We start from the raw sequence: 17,702 nt of genomic DNA, 5'->3' as shown, positions 1-17,702 counted from the left end.
AATAGAGATACATTTAAATAAAGAAAAAAAAAATTCATTAATAAAACAAACTATAATATTAGAAAAAAAGGATAATAATAATTAAATTAAATTGAATTGAATTAGAAAGATGATGTTTGCTTGTTAATGGTGTTATAAGCAAGAACACGTTTCAATAAATAAAAGTTGCACACTTGTTTGATGCACACATTTATGCAGATTTTTTTTTAAACTCAAATTAATGTTGCTTCGATTGTTTTGATCAAAGGTGACTTTGGTCAGTTTTTAATTATTTTTTTATTTTGTATTAAGTCATTTTGGGCATTTTTTTTCCTTTATTGGATAGGAAAGATGGAGAGGGACAGGAAATGTGGGGAGCAGAGAGAGGTGGAAGACATGCAGCAAGTGGTAGAGGCCGGGAGTTGAACCTGCAAGCCTCTATTTATGAAGCGCACATTTAGACCATAGGCTAATGGCACCCTGGGTCAGTTTTTAGTTTGAGACTTTGTATAACACACACACAGTTCATTTAAAAAGATATACACCCTTCACACCTCTTAAGACCTCTCTGAAGTTCCCCCTGACGTTAGTGTCTGTCGTGGCATTTTCCAACTGGATAAGCAAAGTCTGTAATTTACTCGACTTCACTGACATTTCTGGAAACAAGGTGCTGCACGACATTCATCTCCTCTCTGTGGAAGGCATCACACTCTGCAGTGCACTGCCTGGTAGAAATTCATAATGAGAAGAAGACATCCACAAAGAATGTGCACTGAAAAGTTTAGGACATAATGTATATGAAATCTATAAGCTGCCACACGATCAAGCAGTTTGTATCGAGTCCAACCCTCAGCTTTTCCCCTCAATTTTTAACAGTCGGAGGTATTGACTTGAAAGTGTCTGTGCCGGTTTTAAAGGATCACAGCGCTCGTTTTTAATTCTGCACAAAAAGGGAACTAGATGCACCTCACATTTTGCAGGCCTTAGTGTATCAATCAATCTTTATTTATAAAGCGCCAAATCACAACAATCGTTATCTGGAGATTCTTTCCAAACAGAGCAGGTCTAGATCGTACTCTATGTTCTTTTATTAACAAAGACCCAACATCAAGACAGGATAAGATCCAGTCTGATCTTACAGACAGGACTCTGTCTGATCTCATCTTAATCCACCATGAGCAGAGAACTTTGATTTAGCAAGTTACAGTAGCAAGGACGAACTTCCTTTAACAGGCAGAAACCTCCAGCAGGACCAGACTTATGTTAGCAATGACACACATCTGCTGAGACCGTGTTGAAGAAAGGGATAGGGGGAGATGAAGAGAGAGAGAGAGATGATAGTGGTGGGATTGATGGTAGTAGTTGTAGCAGCTGGAGTGTGGCCCGTCCACAGCAGCAGGCTGTCTACGGCAGAGATCCAGAGGAACCTACGAGACAAAAGAGCTCAGGGACTCCAGAAAGGCCTATGGTTAGTAACTTTAAAGGAACAGGGAGGGTTAAAGTAACAGATAGGCAGACAGAGGAGAGAGAAGATCACTGTGTGTCAGTATCCCTGGCAGTCTAAGCCTATAGCAGCATAACTAAGACCTGGTCCAAGCCTGAGCAAGCTCTAACTTTAAGCTTTATCATAAAGGAAAGTTTGAAGCCTCCTCTTAAAAGTAGAAAGGGTGTCTGCCTCCCGGACCCTGAATGGTAGATTATTCCAAAGGAGAGGTGTCTGATAACTGAAGGCTCTACCTCCCATACTACTTTAAGAGACTTCAGGTATGACGAGCATGTTTGCATGTTGGCAAGGACAAACTTCCTTTAACAGGCAGAAACCTCCAGCAGGACCAGACTCATGTTAGACACACATCTGCTGAGACCACAATTTAAAGAAGCTACCAGCTGCCTGTCACAACCGGCCCTGGCAGCTGATTTTATAGTCCTGCTTCTGACAAGAAGACTGGACAATCAGGATTCAGCGTAGGGGGTCGCTAATCAGAATTCAAGAAGGGGTCTATGCTGCCTCTGGCTACCCCTGTAGATACAGGCCCAAACCTCAGGGGTGCTTCCTCTGTAGCAAGCAGTGAGCTATAATAGGCTCATGGCAAAGATTTCCTTACCCGAGTATTTCCTTCGTTTACAGTCAGACCAGCAAACTGAATCAAGGTCAAGATGAGGGACAACATCCAATAGCGAGGAGGCAGATATATGTTTTTACTGACTTAATCAAGCTAAACCTAGACTGTTTTGTGTTACAGCCAGGGGCGTCGTAGTGGGGGGAAAAGTGGGACTGACGACCTAGGGCCCAAGTGAGGAGAGGAAATAAATGAAATAAAATGTGTTTTCTACTACGCTTTCTTTTGTCTTGTTATAAATGCAATAAGATAACTAAAATTGTCTGAATAAATAAACAAACATTCAGAATTTCTTTCTGGAAAGGAATGGTTTAGTCCAAGGGTACTCAAATACAAATCTTCAAGGGCCACAAATAATTTTTTCAATGAGCCAAAGGTCCATTTTATGAGGTTGTTCAGACCATATGCAGTAATACTGTAACATTCAAAACAAAATGTCCTTTTTGTTCAAAACAACAACAAAAATATGAACTACAATTGTGCTCATAAGTTTACTTACCCTGGCAGAATTTTTGATTTTTTTTTTTGCCATTTTTCAGAGAATATGAAAGATAAGAGAAAAATGTTTTTTCACTCATGGTTAGTGGTTGGGTGAAGCAAATTATTATCAAACAACTGTGTTTACTCTTTTTATATCATAACAACAACAGAAACTACCCAAGAAATCCTAAATTCTGCCAGGGTATGTATACTTATGAGCACAACTGTAAATGTCATAGATGTGTCAAGAGTCCTGCTTGCAGCTTGATATGATGTTTTCAGTGAATTTATTTTGTAGTTCTTACCTCTGAATTTTGAGGAAATGTCTCCTCAAAATTCCTATGCTTCGTCTTATAATGCCGTTTCAAATTGGAAATCTTCAGCACAGCTATAGCCTCCTGGCATATTAAGCACATGGGTCTTGTAGTGGTTGGAGGGTGAGTGAATGCAAAGCTTTCACTCCATTCTTCTTTCAAAGCTGATTTTCACCGTCCACTTTTCTTTGAGCTGCAAACTTGGAACACACCGTTTTCGTGCATTCTAGGGTTCTACAGCTGGAAAAGTGCCAATATGCGAACTGCTCCATAAACCAAAGTGTAAGTTAAAAATTGCACTGGCTGCAGTGGACTCTAAGTGACCGAGTAACATGCTGTATGCGTATCGTTGACATGGAGACAAGTCCCGGTAAACACACGGTGACCCGACCAAAACACAGAGTGAAGGAATAATGGTTGAGGGCCCCTGGTTTAGTCCATCCCGTTCCTGTCAACTGGATTGATGTGTCAGCAATCGACTCCGTGAGATGCATGTCTCATGCCTAAAGTAGGGAATTGTTATATTGTCATAGCATGAAGTGTGGCTGAATCTGATTGAAAGTAAACTGTAGGTTTTTAGAGTTTTGTTGAACTCCATGAGCCTATGGATCAGCCTCAGTGCCCTTGAGCATTTAAAGGTGACATATCATGCTAAATGGACTTTTTAATGGTTCTCTACCTGAAATATGTTTCCCTGGCATGTCTACAAACCCCCGAGAATGAAAAAAATCCATTCTGCCCCTGTTTTGTTTTCTTCACCTTTCTATAAATGTGTGTGAAACAAGCCGTTTCAGACTTCCGTGTTTTTGTTACGTAACAACAATATCCGGTCTGTCACGGAGTCAGAGCTCGGAGCTTGTTCAGCCCATAGACTGTATAAAATAATACTGAATCCCTCCTCCGTTTTTCATTACCTGCACAAATGTGTGCTAACAAGGAGCTTAGGAGGGAGGCATGCTAGTTGTAGGCTGTCTTAATAAACACACAGGTCGGTTTTGCTCCCCACGTCTGCAGATTTGAAGATCTAGTGGATGATTTTTATTTATCATGGAAAAGTTCTAGCGCTAGTTAGCATAGCCACATAGTTACATGTTCATAGCTGTAGCTGTAGCTGTGTACCAAGACACACGTCAACATACTGACAAATAAAACAACAAGAAACACAGAATCTGTGACCAATCCTTCAGAAAAGGTCCCGCTGCCTTTCTGGCAGAGGTCGGTTTGACTCCCCACGTCTGCAGATTTGAAGATCTAGTGGATGATTTTTATTTGTCATTGATAAGTGCTAGCGCTAGTTAGCATAGCCACATAGTTACATGTTCATAGCTGTAGCTGTAGCTGTGTACCAAGACACACGTCTACATACTGATAAATAAAACAACAAGAAACACTAAATCTGTGACCAATCGTTCAGAAAGGTCCTGCTGCAGGCGCCTCTCCGTCAGGATCAGATTCTGGATCAGATTCAGAGGGTTGAAGTAACGCGGGTCTCTGAGCAGCCGTGTATATTCAGCCAACATGTAAACATTAGATCAACGTGCCGGAGAGCTGAGGCACATCCACTTCCTGAGGGGGCGTGGTCAGAGAGAAAACAGAGTGTTCTGAGGAGGACTGAAGAAGAGGGTTTTTCAGGCAGACCAAAATCTGATTTCAAAGTGTTTTTTTGAGCATAAACTTTAAAGACATGTTTTGGGGACCTCTTAGACCAATATATATTGATGAAAAAAGCGTGATATGTCACCTTTAAGTTTGAAGTGAGAGTTTGCATTGTTTCAGTCTCTACTAGATGGTTTATAGTTTTCTTATGTTGTTAGTGTGGAAAAATAGTAACATTTTATATGTATTTATTTATTTTTATTGTATTTTGAGCTCAGATCAACATAAAGGCCTCTGGTGGTTGTCAATTTTCTACTCCAAACTGACAGCAGGGATGTGATGTTAATGTTAAAATGTGTAAAAATAGATATTAGATCTTCCTGAGGAAATATTACATTTACTCTTGTGATTATTTATTTAGAATTTTCGGCTGTAAAACCATGTTATAGTTATTTATGTCTTTTAATGGGTGATTGGGTAATGCAGGTGTGGTTATAAAATTTTTTTAGGGTTGGCTGTGGTGATGGGGCCCCCTGAGATATCTTTTCAGGGGGCCAAGAATTCCTGGCGACGCCCCTGGTTACAGCAGATGTGTTCTGCTTCTTTTTCTCTCCACACAGACTGTTAGTACACCAGAGCTAATGAAATTCATGTGGACAATATACTACTTTGACTACATAATGAAACAAAAATGCATCTTTCTCTAAAAATGTGTCATCTGCCTACAGCTTGTCTGCTCAGCTACAGAATCTATAAACAGGGCTTAAATAGCAGTAAACGACTGCAGCACAGCTCTGCCAGGCTGAGACACAGCCTCTGGATATTATTACAGCTTGATTCAGAGTTAATTGGCCCAGCTTTGAGTATTAATCTTTACTCTTTTAATTCACCTCTCTTTAAACAGGCTAGTGCTCTCTCCTCTGTGCTCACCTGTCCTCTAAATCACTCCCCTCAGTCGAGCGGCTGAGCTTAATATCCTGCCCTGTCAATAGCCGCTGAGAGGAGGGAGACTTTATGTTCCTGGGGTCTCATGACAGCCACTCTGAAATGTCTGCCTGAGGGCAGGAGCTCAAACTCATTCTGCAAGGGCCAGTCAGGACACCGCTGAATGGTATTGGCTTTCCTCAGAGCTGGCCTCTTACACTGTAATTGTGAGAGCGCTACCTGACTTGACTCAATGATCTCTTTCGTCAATTTTACAAGGCTCCTAAGATTTTCTTATTGAATAAGTTAAAGTTTCCAGGCTACAACCGACTATGTTGAAAATGCTGCAGCTTTTTCCTAACACCAGTCGCTTCAGCGTTTAGTCCTTAGTAATGATTTTCTGTTCTCTCTCCTACCACCATTTGTTCCTTTTATCCATAGGAGCCATCTTTTAGCCATGACCAGGAGTCTGGGTCACGGAGAGAGGCTGGTCAGAAAACACTCGTGAGTCAAGCTGTGATCGAAGGAATTAACAGCTGACCTGTTTTCTCTGGTGACATTTTGTACAAGGACGTCTTGGCCTGGTTTTCTTGAATTGCTCAATTCTCTCTGAAAGTCCCATTTTTTCCTCTCGGCTATCTGCTGATTTTCTAAAACGGAATTATGAACGGTGTCAAACAAGGAAACATCAGCAGTGGTAAAGACTTTGATGGAGATGTTTTACTCTTTTTCTTTTGGAAACAGAAAAAAACGACTGATTAATTCATCCTTATGAAGACTATTGTCGGTGTACCCTTTGTGTTGTATTGTTGCTCTGGCTGATATATCCCTTCAGCATGATTTATCTCGGTACTGTCTTTGTTTTGAGGTGAAATACTCAGTTTTTGCATCAACTACACAAATAATCCTCATGAAAAATTAAGTTTTGATCAATGTTTGGTTCCCATTTGTTTTAAATTCTTAGGCTTTTTGCAACCTAAAGATATTGTACACATATGTGTGAATTTATGAAGGGATAATGTATAGTGAACGGATGGTTATAGGAAATAGAATCCCGGCAGGGTGACACAAGACCCTGACGCAAAGTTAAAATACAAACATGTTGGCAAAAAACATTGATTAAAAAATTATTTTATTGATTTATGTATTCAGTTTTTATAAAAAAGTCCCAGTGATTCCACATCAGTTAGCGTTCCATGGCGATGGATTCTTATCTGCCTGTTGCGGTGGATTTTTTTGTCTATGGTGTCAACAAGCAGAAGCAAAATGTGTCTGAACTCTTTTCCACGAATTGATTTGACATGACGTGTGATCAGTTTGCCTCTGGTGTTGCTCATGTTAGTGAAGTTGAAAATTGTGGTCAAGGGGTTCTGACCAATCAGAATGAAGTATTTAATACAACTGAGTAATAATAAAAAAATCTGTCGGATTCAGAATCAGAATCAGAAATGCTTTATTCCACGGGGGGGAATTTGGTCATTACAGTTGCTCTTATACTCAATAAGTAAGAATATCAGAATATTGACAGAAAAAAGGAATAAAATAAGATATAGATAAGAAAGAGTAATTACAGAAGAAAAGAATACAAACAGCTACAGAAAGCTACAAACAGGTTAGTATTTTGCATTTGATCAACAGTAAGAGACAGTTAATTCTCTCTGACACTGCTCTCTGGTTGTTGTAATGATGCATCATATGGACTTGTATATATGGCCGATGTATGAAGAAGACATTTCGAAGTATCTTTTTCCTGTTGTTCTTTTGTTTTTGATACAGTCCCTTTGACAGGGCTTTGATTCCAGGCTTTGGTGTGTAGTCTCTTCCTGATCTAATATACCAGCCTTAGAAACCAATGATCACTCTGCATGAGTTGTGTACTGTAGTTTTGTTCACTTGTGATCCACTAGTTTGTACTTCCATTCAGCTTCTGCTGAAGTAGAGGAGGAGGAGGACCTGTATTCCATTCCCTGCTGCCCTTTGGCCGCCAGCTGGTCCCAGTAAATACACATTTTTCATGATTGTTGCACATCACTGCAAATGTCAGGAGTCATCTTGATAACACTGTTCTCTGCACATATCACTTCACCTGCACCGGGCCTTCAAGGCTTACTTCTTGAGACACAAAGAAAAGGCAAAGGAACATTTTAAATTCATCATTTTCACAGCTGACATCTTCCAGTGTGACACGATCAATAGGAATGTCGCTCTGTATGAACACATTAATATCACAGAGTTTTAATGCAATGGAAAGTGGCAGTTTGACAGGTGATCTGTTTATGCTATTGATTCAAGCCAAGACTGGTACAGGTCAGTGAGGTCACAGTTTCTATGTTTCTTTTTCTCAATTTATTGGGACTAGAGTTCTTGTCCCTGCAAATCAGACTCAGAGGAATTATATACTTTTTAAAGACAAGATTAAATATTAGAAGTAAAGATGCTGCATTAAAACAGAAAGACAACAAAAATGAAACAGGGTCCACTTGATGATAAATTAGATTAGATAAAATATACTTAACTGATCCCCATTGGCAGAAATGATGTTGTTCCAGCAGCTAACAACACATGGCAATACAACAATGTACTTATAGTTAGTATAATAATAATAATAATAATAATAATAATAATAATAATAATAATAATAATAATAATAATAATAATAATAATAATAATAATAATAATAATAATTAAGAATGATAAAATAACAGAAATAAGAATAATGATACAATAATAAGAATAATAAAATGACTAAGAATAATACAATAATAACAGCAATTACAATAATAATAACAATATAATAATAATAATAATTATAATTATAATATAAAAGGAGTAAGAATAATAAAATAATAACAGCAATAATACTTGTGATAATTATAATAAAAATAAGATATAATAAATTAATAATATAATAATATTTCCCACCAGATATTTAAAGTAATTCATGGTGCTAAAGTATTTGCATGTCTGGATTCCATGTGGGATGGGAGGAATTAAGTTAAGTACTAAGTGTTATAAAAAAGTGATAAGCTGGCTTGATGCATAGACATGAATTCATTAATCTATGGATATACTTTCAGATTTTATAAATACTAATGCAGATTGATGAATAAATCAGACCTCTTGTCATTTACTGCCGAACTGGAGTGATTAGCATGTATGCTAATCAATTATGTATGTCCAAGCTATCTCTAAGCTTCGCACGCTAACACTGAATCCCCATCGGTGTGACATATCTTGAATCAGAGCATCTACCCGTCTGTGTGTTTTGTGTTCGGATGAAGGTCCTCACAGGTTCCTCGTGTTTGTTATCCTTGGCAGGGAAAACATTCAGAGATTCTTTGTGGTCTTAGTTTGACCTGTGTTCTGCACACATAACAGAGCCCAGCACCCGATGAGTTCAGCGCTGGGAAGGCAGCAAAGATTATGTGAAAATATTGACATGTATTCACAGAAGTGGTAACACTTCAGTGTGAGAGTGTGTGTGTGTGTGTGGGTGAGTAATATCTGTGAGCTGACATGTGTCCTGTGTGCTCTGACAGATGCCATGTTGCTGGTGGCAGACAGACTGGAGGGGCCCGTCAATATCGAAGCCGTCATAGAGCCGGTGGACATCAAGATCTCCGAGGCCATCATGACCATGCAGGACAACAGCATGACAGTGTCGGCCAAGGTACTGTTCTCTCTCTCAGTGTGGGGTGGTGTGATCTCTGAAAATAGCTCCTCTCACATTACAACCTGATTACCTCTAGATGTTTTATTGATATTACATTTGAGCTAGGGATATACATTTTAAGTATTTTCTGTGATCGATCTTTGTGATGTTAAAGATCAATTATCGATTAATCAATAAAAAACATTGAGTTTTCTTCAGTCAAAAACATTGCAGAATGCATGTAACTGACGGTATTGAATACAGGTACATGTTTAACGCTGAATATCAACGAGCAGACTCATAAAAACAATCTCTGCGGACATACTCTCATAAATTGAAGGCTCATACTACTAATTGTGTTTTTGCAGCAACAAGACAATTGAACAGAAAACTACTTCAGACTTACTGTGTCTAGCTTTCTGTCTAATCAGTCTTATGGATGAAAATAAACATGTGTACACGCCAGGTGTCAGCCAGATACGCAACCGGGTGATAATCAGCAGCGCCAGAAAAGCCCAGACGGCTCTGATGTTGCTGATCTGCAAACATCGTTTAGGCTTTGTATCCAAAGGTGGGGAAATGTCCTGTTTAAAGTTGCCAACCTTCGTGTCCGTGTTGTTGTTGGCAGCACTTGCGTATTGATCCTCTTTAAAAAGCACATATGGAGACCTGATGCGCAGCCACAGCCCCCAGCTGGGTGTCTTTCTTGTGCGCAACACCTTTAACCAGCTGATTCACATCAAGACATGCTTTAAACTTAAAACACCTCCCTGATAGCTGAATGAAATATGAGACCACATGTTATTTGTTCCACGTCATGGAAAATTGAAAATTAAAATGTGTGTTTCGAGTAAGTTCTTAACAATCAATTGATCGATTCTCGATTAATTGTTTACATACCTATTTTGAAGCGATGTTCTTGTCACCTGCAGGAACACTGATGTGCTGCATTTTCAAATACAGCTAAATCCAATAAGCTCTCTGATGGAGAAGTGAAGCACTGAAAATGTCTAAATATAGTGTACACTTATGCTTGCATTAATGTTTGAGTAGGACTTCCTTAAAATGAGATGAATGCAGAACTAGCCTCGTCTGCAGCGGCTGATAGCGTAGCTTTCTAGTCAGTTTCTCCATAAAGAACCCAAGCTGACCGGAGTATCCAAATCACTGAGGAGCCTGAGTCCAAGTTAAGTGAAGTCCCAAATGCCCGAGGATTTGTCTCTGTCCAAACTATTCATCATGTAAATCTGGACTGACCGTGTTGAACCTTCTGGATGTGTATTAGCATTAGATTCTGTCAGATCCGGTCAGCATCTTAGGAGATTTAATAAAGGAACAGTGATGTGTGTCATGCACTAATGCGCACTGCACCTCCTTTAAAGGGGAAGCTTTTGGGTGATACACGTACTAATGACGATCACCTCATACAACCCCACTTCAAAAATAAGTGAACTATCCCTTTAGCCGACTTTAATATGTGGGAGTAGAACGCTCGTCTTCAGGACTTTTTTCCAATCTCAGATGAAACCATTCAGCTGTTTATTAAGGTGTTTTAAGCAGACAGTTCATCATGCAAGAAGCAACTAATCTCCTCTTGAGCCTCCAGAGAGTAAATTCTCTAATCATTCTGTGGTGTAGTTTTAAATTAAAGGCAGCACATCCAGGATCACACAGAGCAGCTTTTAAAGTCACTTCTTACACGGATCCTTCTGTGTTTTCTGACCTGTCTTCATGACACAGTTACAAAGGTCAGTTGAAATGAGATGTCACACTTTTTTTCCTTTCATATCAGGGCCACAATTTACACCTTTATCCATTGTCTGTGATCCTGACACTCCATCCCTGCAGGGTTGTGCTTTGCTGAAAGATTGCTCTGAGATTACAATTTTCCCAACATTCACATTTTAACCATAAGTCCTCCTCCCATCACCGGGCCGTAAAGCATCGTGCTTTCATATCTGCTGCACCAACCTGTTGAAAATCAGTCGGCTTGTGTGATATACAGGATAGTGGAATCGTAATCATGGTGAAGAATTGATAAATATTAGAGAAGAGACAGCCTCTTGTCTTGACAGCCATGCAGCACATTAGAGTGCTCGATCACACGCTGAGCCAGGGGCCGGCAGGCTGACGGAGAGGAATGCTAATGAGCTGAGCTGTATGGAGGGTTTCTGTTCGGGCCCTCAGAGTCTGTGGAGACGGAGCCATCTGAAAACAATATATTCTCATAATGAACCTCTGTGAGCTACTCATTGATTATTGTAACAACTAATTATAGATCTTAAGTTTTATTCTGGTCTCCACTAAGAGTAAAACTTTAGCTTGTATTTCAGGTCAGTTTTGTAACTTTATTCAGTATTTCTCTAAAACAGAGATCTCCTATTTACAGTTCATTTATTTGCATAACTCAACAGTCTAAACTGAGTGAAGGACAATGTAAGGTGAGCGGGTCATAATGCAAAATGGAATCCTGACAGAACCCCGACTAGAAGGGATTTCCACACATTCACTTTACATTATCCTGCTTATTATCTAGTTACCAACTAAAGATAGAAACATATTGACATTAAGTATTAATTAAAAAATATGTCTTCAGAGCAGCTGAAAAAATAATCCCTCAGATTTGACATTTTGGTAGTGATAATAATAATAATAATAATAATAATAATAATAATAATAATAATAATAATAATAATAATAATAATTTATTATTTATAATTATAATTATAATAGTAATAGTAATAATAATATAGTACATTTTATTATTAGTAGTGTTATTGTTATTGATACATTTATCATAATTATAAGCAACATTATGGTTGGACTGATAATAAATGTAATAGAATGATTATAATTATAATCATTAGTATTATTGCAATTATTATTATTATTATTATTATTTTTATTAATACATGTTTAATTATTATTATTATTATTGTTAAAAATACTAATAAGTGGTATTATTATTAAAACTATTATTGTTGTACTAATAATAATAGTAACATAATGATTATTATCATCATTGTTATTATTATTGTTGCTATTATTATTATTGTGAGTATACAACTTATAATAGTAACAATAATTATAGTTAATATAACAGTTATAAAGTAATTATTATGATTATTGTCATTACTAAAATCATTATTATTATTATTTAGTATTATTATTATTAGTAGTATAATTAGTTCATTTTTTAAATACTATTATTATTATTATTATTATTATTATTGTTATTTTTATTATTATAATCATAAGTATAATTTTTTTAGTTTTTTTGAATTATTATTATTAGTAGTAGTCGAAGTATAATTAGTATCTTATTATTATTGATAGTATTATTTATAGTATTGTTATTGTTGTTGTTGTTGTTGTTGTTATTATAAGCCGGGTGATTACTCCGAAAGCCAGGTAATAAATATTTTTAATTGATATATAAATATGCCTTTAGCTGAAATGCTGCAATTCATATTAAAACGTGAATATCAAACATCATATTTCATACTCAGGCTAATACTTGAAGAATATATTCTATATCTATATTTTTCACAATAAAGCCTTCTAAACACCAATGTCTGACTTTGATTTCCTGTTTGAGGATTTAGTGTTCATCTGCAGCAGCTCTGTCACTTTGTAACCCCAGCTTCCAGCTGCATGGGCGAGCAACAACATATCAACGGTTATTTATCTACTTCAGATTTTTTCGCCACCTCCTGAAAAACTCACTCTGACACTGATAGACAACTTTGGTTCCAGACATGTTCTATATGGTTTTCTATCTCAAATCAGAGATGAGACAGACATCATACTGGGAGGAAACTGACACAGGCTTTCAAAGGAGGAATGTCAGGGTGTAAGCAATCTGCAACTTCTGTGGGATCAAACTGGATGTTGTATACATCTGAGAAAAATATTTTCTGGCACAGTTAGGAGAAGATGTCGCTCTCAAAGCAGGTTTTAACTAACAGGCATCTGGCAGCAAAAAGGATCTACTGTAGTAATAATGCTAAACTGGGCTTCCTCTACATTCTGTTAATGCTTATTAGACGCTGACATGTCCGTATCTCGTTTCACACTTCCCCTGTGCTTCCTGCCCTCTCGGTGGTAACTGTATCTCTCTGTGTTTATTCCAGGTTTTTCAAGGGTGTGGTCAGCCGAAGCCATCGGGAATCGGCAGGTCTGCACGCGGCATCTCAGACGTGTTCAGTGCTCGATTCAGACCCTTCACCCCCGAAGAGAGACCGACCACAGCAGCGGGGACAAGCCTGGATAGACTGGTATGTATGAAGACAGGATCTTTGAAAACTGGGAAATACATACATGTATGAAATGAGTCTAATTTTAAAGTGACTTGTGTTTGAGGCAGTAAAATAAAATATTGGAATCTAATCCAGTTAACAGACTGGTATGAAAAGGCATTAGAGGATAGCTTCTTATAGAGAGAGAGATTTCAGGTCAAATCATTTGTCTGGGATATCAATATTTTCCCAAAATAACTATCTTATTTTTTTTTTGGCCCTCACCAGGAAGCCTAATTGAGGCTAAAGCAGCCAATTTATGGAGGTTTCACAGAGGGAATCTATATTCTGCCAGCAAATGAGGCTAAACACTCTTCCTTTCTCGGCTCAACTGATTTTCAGACCTGCACAGAGGAATTTTTAAAATATCTCTGTTGGAGGCAGACTCGGTGGAGACATACTGAGCTTAAGGCCATCTTACCAGGGCTCAAGTCCAAAGGCCCAAGAAAAAAAAAGAAGCCTTCAAAGATTCCGAGAAAAATCTGTGTAAATCCGTGTTCACGTTGATCCCACACCAAACTCTTCTGAGAGATAGAACGTTTCAGTTTCTATGCTAGAGGTCACAAAGATGTCAGGGATGCAGATGCTTCTCTACATAGTTGAGGATAAATTACTCTGAGTGTGTATTTCTGTAGAAGAGCAAAACCCATCAGAAGAGTTTCCTAAATGCACCTAATCACAAAAAAATGTTCTTCTCCCAGAATAAGTGCTGCTCTGAGAATCTACCTTAAAGACGGTATAACAGATCCAACATCCAACATCCACCCACCGAACTTCAAGACGATGAAAAATCCTTAGACATTAATTGAGGCTATAAAAAGATCCATTGCACCATTGCACACTGAAACACGATGTAGGAGGTTGTCTGTGTCAAGCACCAGTATAAAGCAAGACAGCACTCCTAAAACTGACAAGGTATTACACCAAAAAAAAAACCAGCGCTGTTCAGTGAACCCTGGAAGGAAGCTGCAACTGTGCATCTTTACTACCTTAGTCACAAATGTATGAAGCTCTGATGCTTCTTTGTGATGACAACAGATGAATGAATATTACAGTTTGAAAAGGAGTATTTATTTTTCATGCTTTAAAAACAGCAGTTAAAGCAAACATTGGGGATGTAAGCAGAGATAATTAATTACATCAATCAATCTTTATTTATATCGCGCCAAATCACAATAAATAATCCCTGAGGACTCTTTCCAAACAGAGCAGGTCTAGACCGTACTCTATGTTCCATTATTAAAAAAAGACCCAACATCAAGACAGGATAAGATCCAGTCTCATCTTACAGACAGGACTTAGTCTGACCTCATCTTAATCCACCATGAGCAGAGCACTTTGCAGCATTTAGCAAGTTACAGTGGCAAGGACAAACTTCCTTTAACGGGCAGAAACCTCCAGCAGGACCAGACTCATGTTAGACACACATATGCTGTGACTTCCCCTTCTCTGTCTGCATCTCTGTCTTTCTCTCACTATCCCTTTTTTCCTTGTCAAATATCTGTCAGAGTCTGGTTCTGCTCAAGGTTTCTGCCCCTTAAAAGAACCTTTTTTCTTCCCACTGCTGCCTGCTCATTGGTGAATTAATATCAGGGACCAGGTTGGGTTGGAGAGAGAGATAGAGGGAGATGAAGAGAGAGAGAGATGATAGTGGTGAGACGGATAGTAGTAGTAGTAGCAGCTGGAGTCTGGCACGTCCACAGCAGGGAGCCAGAGGAACCTACGAGACAAGGGAACTGAGGGACTCCAGAAAGGTCTACGGTTAGAAACTTTAATGGGACAGGAAGAGTTAAAGTAAGAGACAGGCAGACAGATGAGAGAGAGGGAAAGACAGGATCCTCGTGTGTAGTTCCCCTGGCAGTTTAAGCCTATAGCAGCATAACTAAGAGCTGGTGCAAGCCTGAGCCAGCTCTAACTATAAGCTTTATCAAATAGGAAAGTTTGAACCCTACTCTTAAAAGTAGAGAGGGTGTCTGCCTCCGGGACCCTGACTGGTAGATGATTCCAAGGGAGAGGGGCCCGATAACTGGAGGCTTGACCTCCCATACAACTTTTAGAGGCTTTTATGGGGGGGGGGGCAGTGTAGAGAAGCCTCTTAAACAAATGTGCTGCATTGTACAACTTAAGCGTTTTACTTAAAGACATTACAGTGGAATTGCAGCTACAGCGTGAAAAGGCTGAGGATAGAATATTATTAAATCATGTTTTTTATGTCACCAAATTGCCCTTTGACCAATCCATTTAGCAAACGCTTATGTAATCCTCTGTCCAATTGACAAATCCATTTATTAAATGCGTCATTGTTCTTCTGAATAAAAGGCACAGTTGATAATCTTCTGCTGTGTAAGTTGTTTGACAGGATTATAACGGGAAATATGCAGGAGCACAGAAGCAGATTAAGGCTGCGTGTGCTGTTGTCTACTCTGCAACTTCTAGCTGTAACTGTAAGAAGTGAAGTTGCTAAATTAGCACAATGTTTATGTGATACATGGAATTCAGCGTATCTTTACACACAGGCTTTGTTTTAAAAAAGTTATCTCTTTGTTTCGTGACATTTTCCAGAAAAGGGGACACATTACTGAAAGGCAAAACACAGAAAATCCACAGGTTATGATTAATATTTCATGTTTCCAAGCTCTCAGGCCAACTTCTTGTAACAGAAAATCTTCAGGGACATGTGGGTTGGGTTGCTCAGGGTAAGACGACTTACTCACCCATCTTTCTCTGTAGCTGCAGATCCGAGTGTGAGTCTAAGAAGCTGGTAGCATATCACTGCAATGAACTTCAGCTTTAACAGAATTCGAACTGCTTATTTTTCCAAGATAGTTGATAGGACCAAGGGAAAAAAGGCTCCTTTTACACCATGTTTGACTTGATTTCCATGTAACACTGCTGTTTGCAGGTCTTCAACTTCACACTGATATGTCTTGAAGGCAGCAGATTTGAAACTAAGTGAGGGAATAAACTGTAAATAAAAAGTTAGGGGTGCTCAATGTCAGAATTACTTGAAACTGGTGGATTGAAAATTTCAGCAGCACCATTTATCACTTAACTTTTTGCTTCACTAACTAATTGACATTCTTTTACCCCTATTCTCTCTCTCTCTCTCTCTCTCTCTCTCTCTCTCTCTCTCTCTCTCTCTCTCTCTCTCTCTCTCTCTCTCTCTCTCTCTCTCTCTCTCTCTCTCTCTCTCTCTCTCTCACTCTGTTACTCTGATGTCCAATTAAATCTCTTTCTTCTTCATTTCTCTGCTGCTCCCAGAGGGCTGTGTGGAGGACAATGCAACACAGTGTAAGCATTTCATTCCTCCTCTTATTCACCTTCTCATCTGTCTTGTGGCGTTTTAATCAAGCTGCCCACACGGCCGGGCTTCTTTACATTATTCAAAGTTGATATTGGCTGCTTGTTTGTGACACTGTTGTTTTCCAACTTTGATTGAAGTATTTGCTTGTTTTTGTGGGCTGGTTCTGAACCGAGTTGCAGAGGCTGATATAATGAGCTTTTTTATCCATTGTCTTACTTTCCCTTTCACCAAAAGACTTTAGACTGACAGAAGAGTGGTTAGGGCTGTTATTACCTTACAGAAAGAGTGTTGTGAGTTGTAATCACTGCCTTTGTTCTTCCGGTTGGGTTGAATTTTTATATTCTTTTTCTGTTTCTCTCTGCTCTGGTTTTCTGAAGTCTTGGAACCATTTTCTCATTGCTATGATCTGCTTGTGTTAGCACATTACCAAGCCCAAAATGTTTCCTTCCCTTTTTCCCAAAGCATGCTGGGATAATGTTGAGCACCAGCTGTGCATTGTATAGAGACAGATTATGCTCTCTGGCTTTCGCTGGTTGTTTGACAGAATGTTTTTGATTCCACTGATGGGTTTAGATGTCGGCCAAATCAACTTATCACACTAACATCTGAAGTTTAAATCATGTTTGATAATGCTATAATGCCATCTGCAACTTTTCACATAAGTAATTACTGTCACTGTCTGCATGTGTGTATGCAATCAATCAATCAATCAATCTTTATTTATAGAGCGCCAGATCACAACAAATGTTATCTGAAGACTCTTTCCAAACAGAGCAGGTACTCTATGTCCTATTATTAGATAGATAGATCTTTGTTATTAACAAAGACACAACATCAAGACAGGATAAGATCCAGTCCCATCTTAGAGACAGGACTCAGTCTGATCTCATCTTAATCCACCATGAGCAGAGCACTTTGCAGCATTTAGCCAGTTACAGTGGCAAGGACAAACTTCCTTTAACAGGCAGAAACCTCCAGCAGGACCAGACTCATGTTAGATACACATCTGCTGACACTTCTCCTTCTTTGTCTGCT

At 38.7% G+C, this 17,702-nt stretch overlaps 1 protein-coding gene across 2 annotated transcripts in view; it reads left to right on the top strand.

Annotated features, from left to right (window-relative positions):
* gpc6a (glypican 6a) overlaps positions 1 to 17,702 on the top strand; it is a 215,409-nt gene that overhangs the window by 157,320 nt on the left and 40,387 nt on the right. The window contains exons 5-7 of one of the 2 annotated variants that reach the window (XM_034680810.1): positions 8,953 to 9,083; positions 13,199 to 13,342; positions 16,625 to 16,654. In XM_034680810.1, coding sequence (XP_034536701.1) covers positions 8,953 to 9,083; positions 13,199 to 13,342; positions 16,625 to 16,654 — 305 coding nt within the window. The remainder of the gene's footprint in view (positions 1 to 8,952; positions 9,084 to 13,198; positions 13,343 to 16,624; positions 16,655 to 17,702) is intronic. The other variant, XM_034680812.1, reaches the window with a different exon arrangement.

This window comes from Notolabrus celidotus, chromosome 3 (genome assembly GCF_009762535.1).
Source record: "Notolabrus celidotus isolate fNotCel1 chromosome 3, fNotCel1.pri, whole genome shotgun sequence".
NCBI classification, from domain to species: domain Eukaryota; kingdom Metazoa; phylum Chordata; class Actinopteri; order Labriformes; family Labridae; genus Notolabrus; species Notolabrus celidotus.
This window is presented reverse-complemented; position numbering and strand designations above follow the sequence as displayed.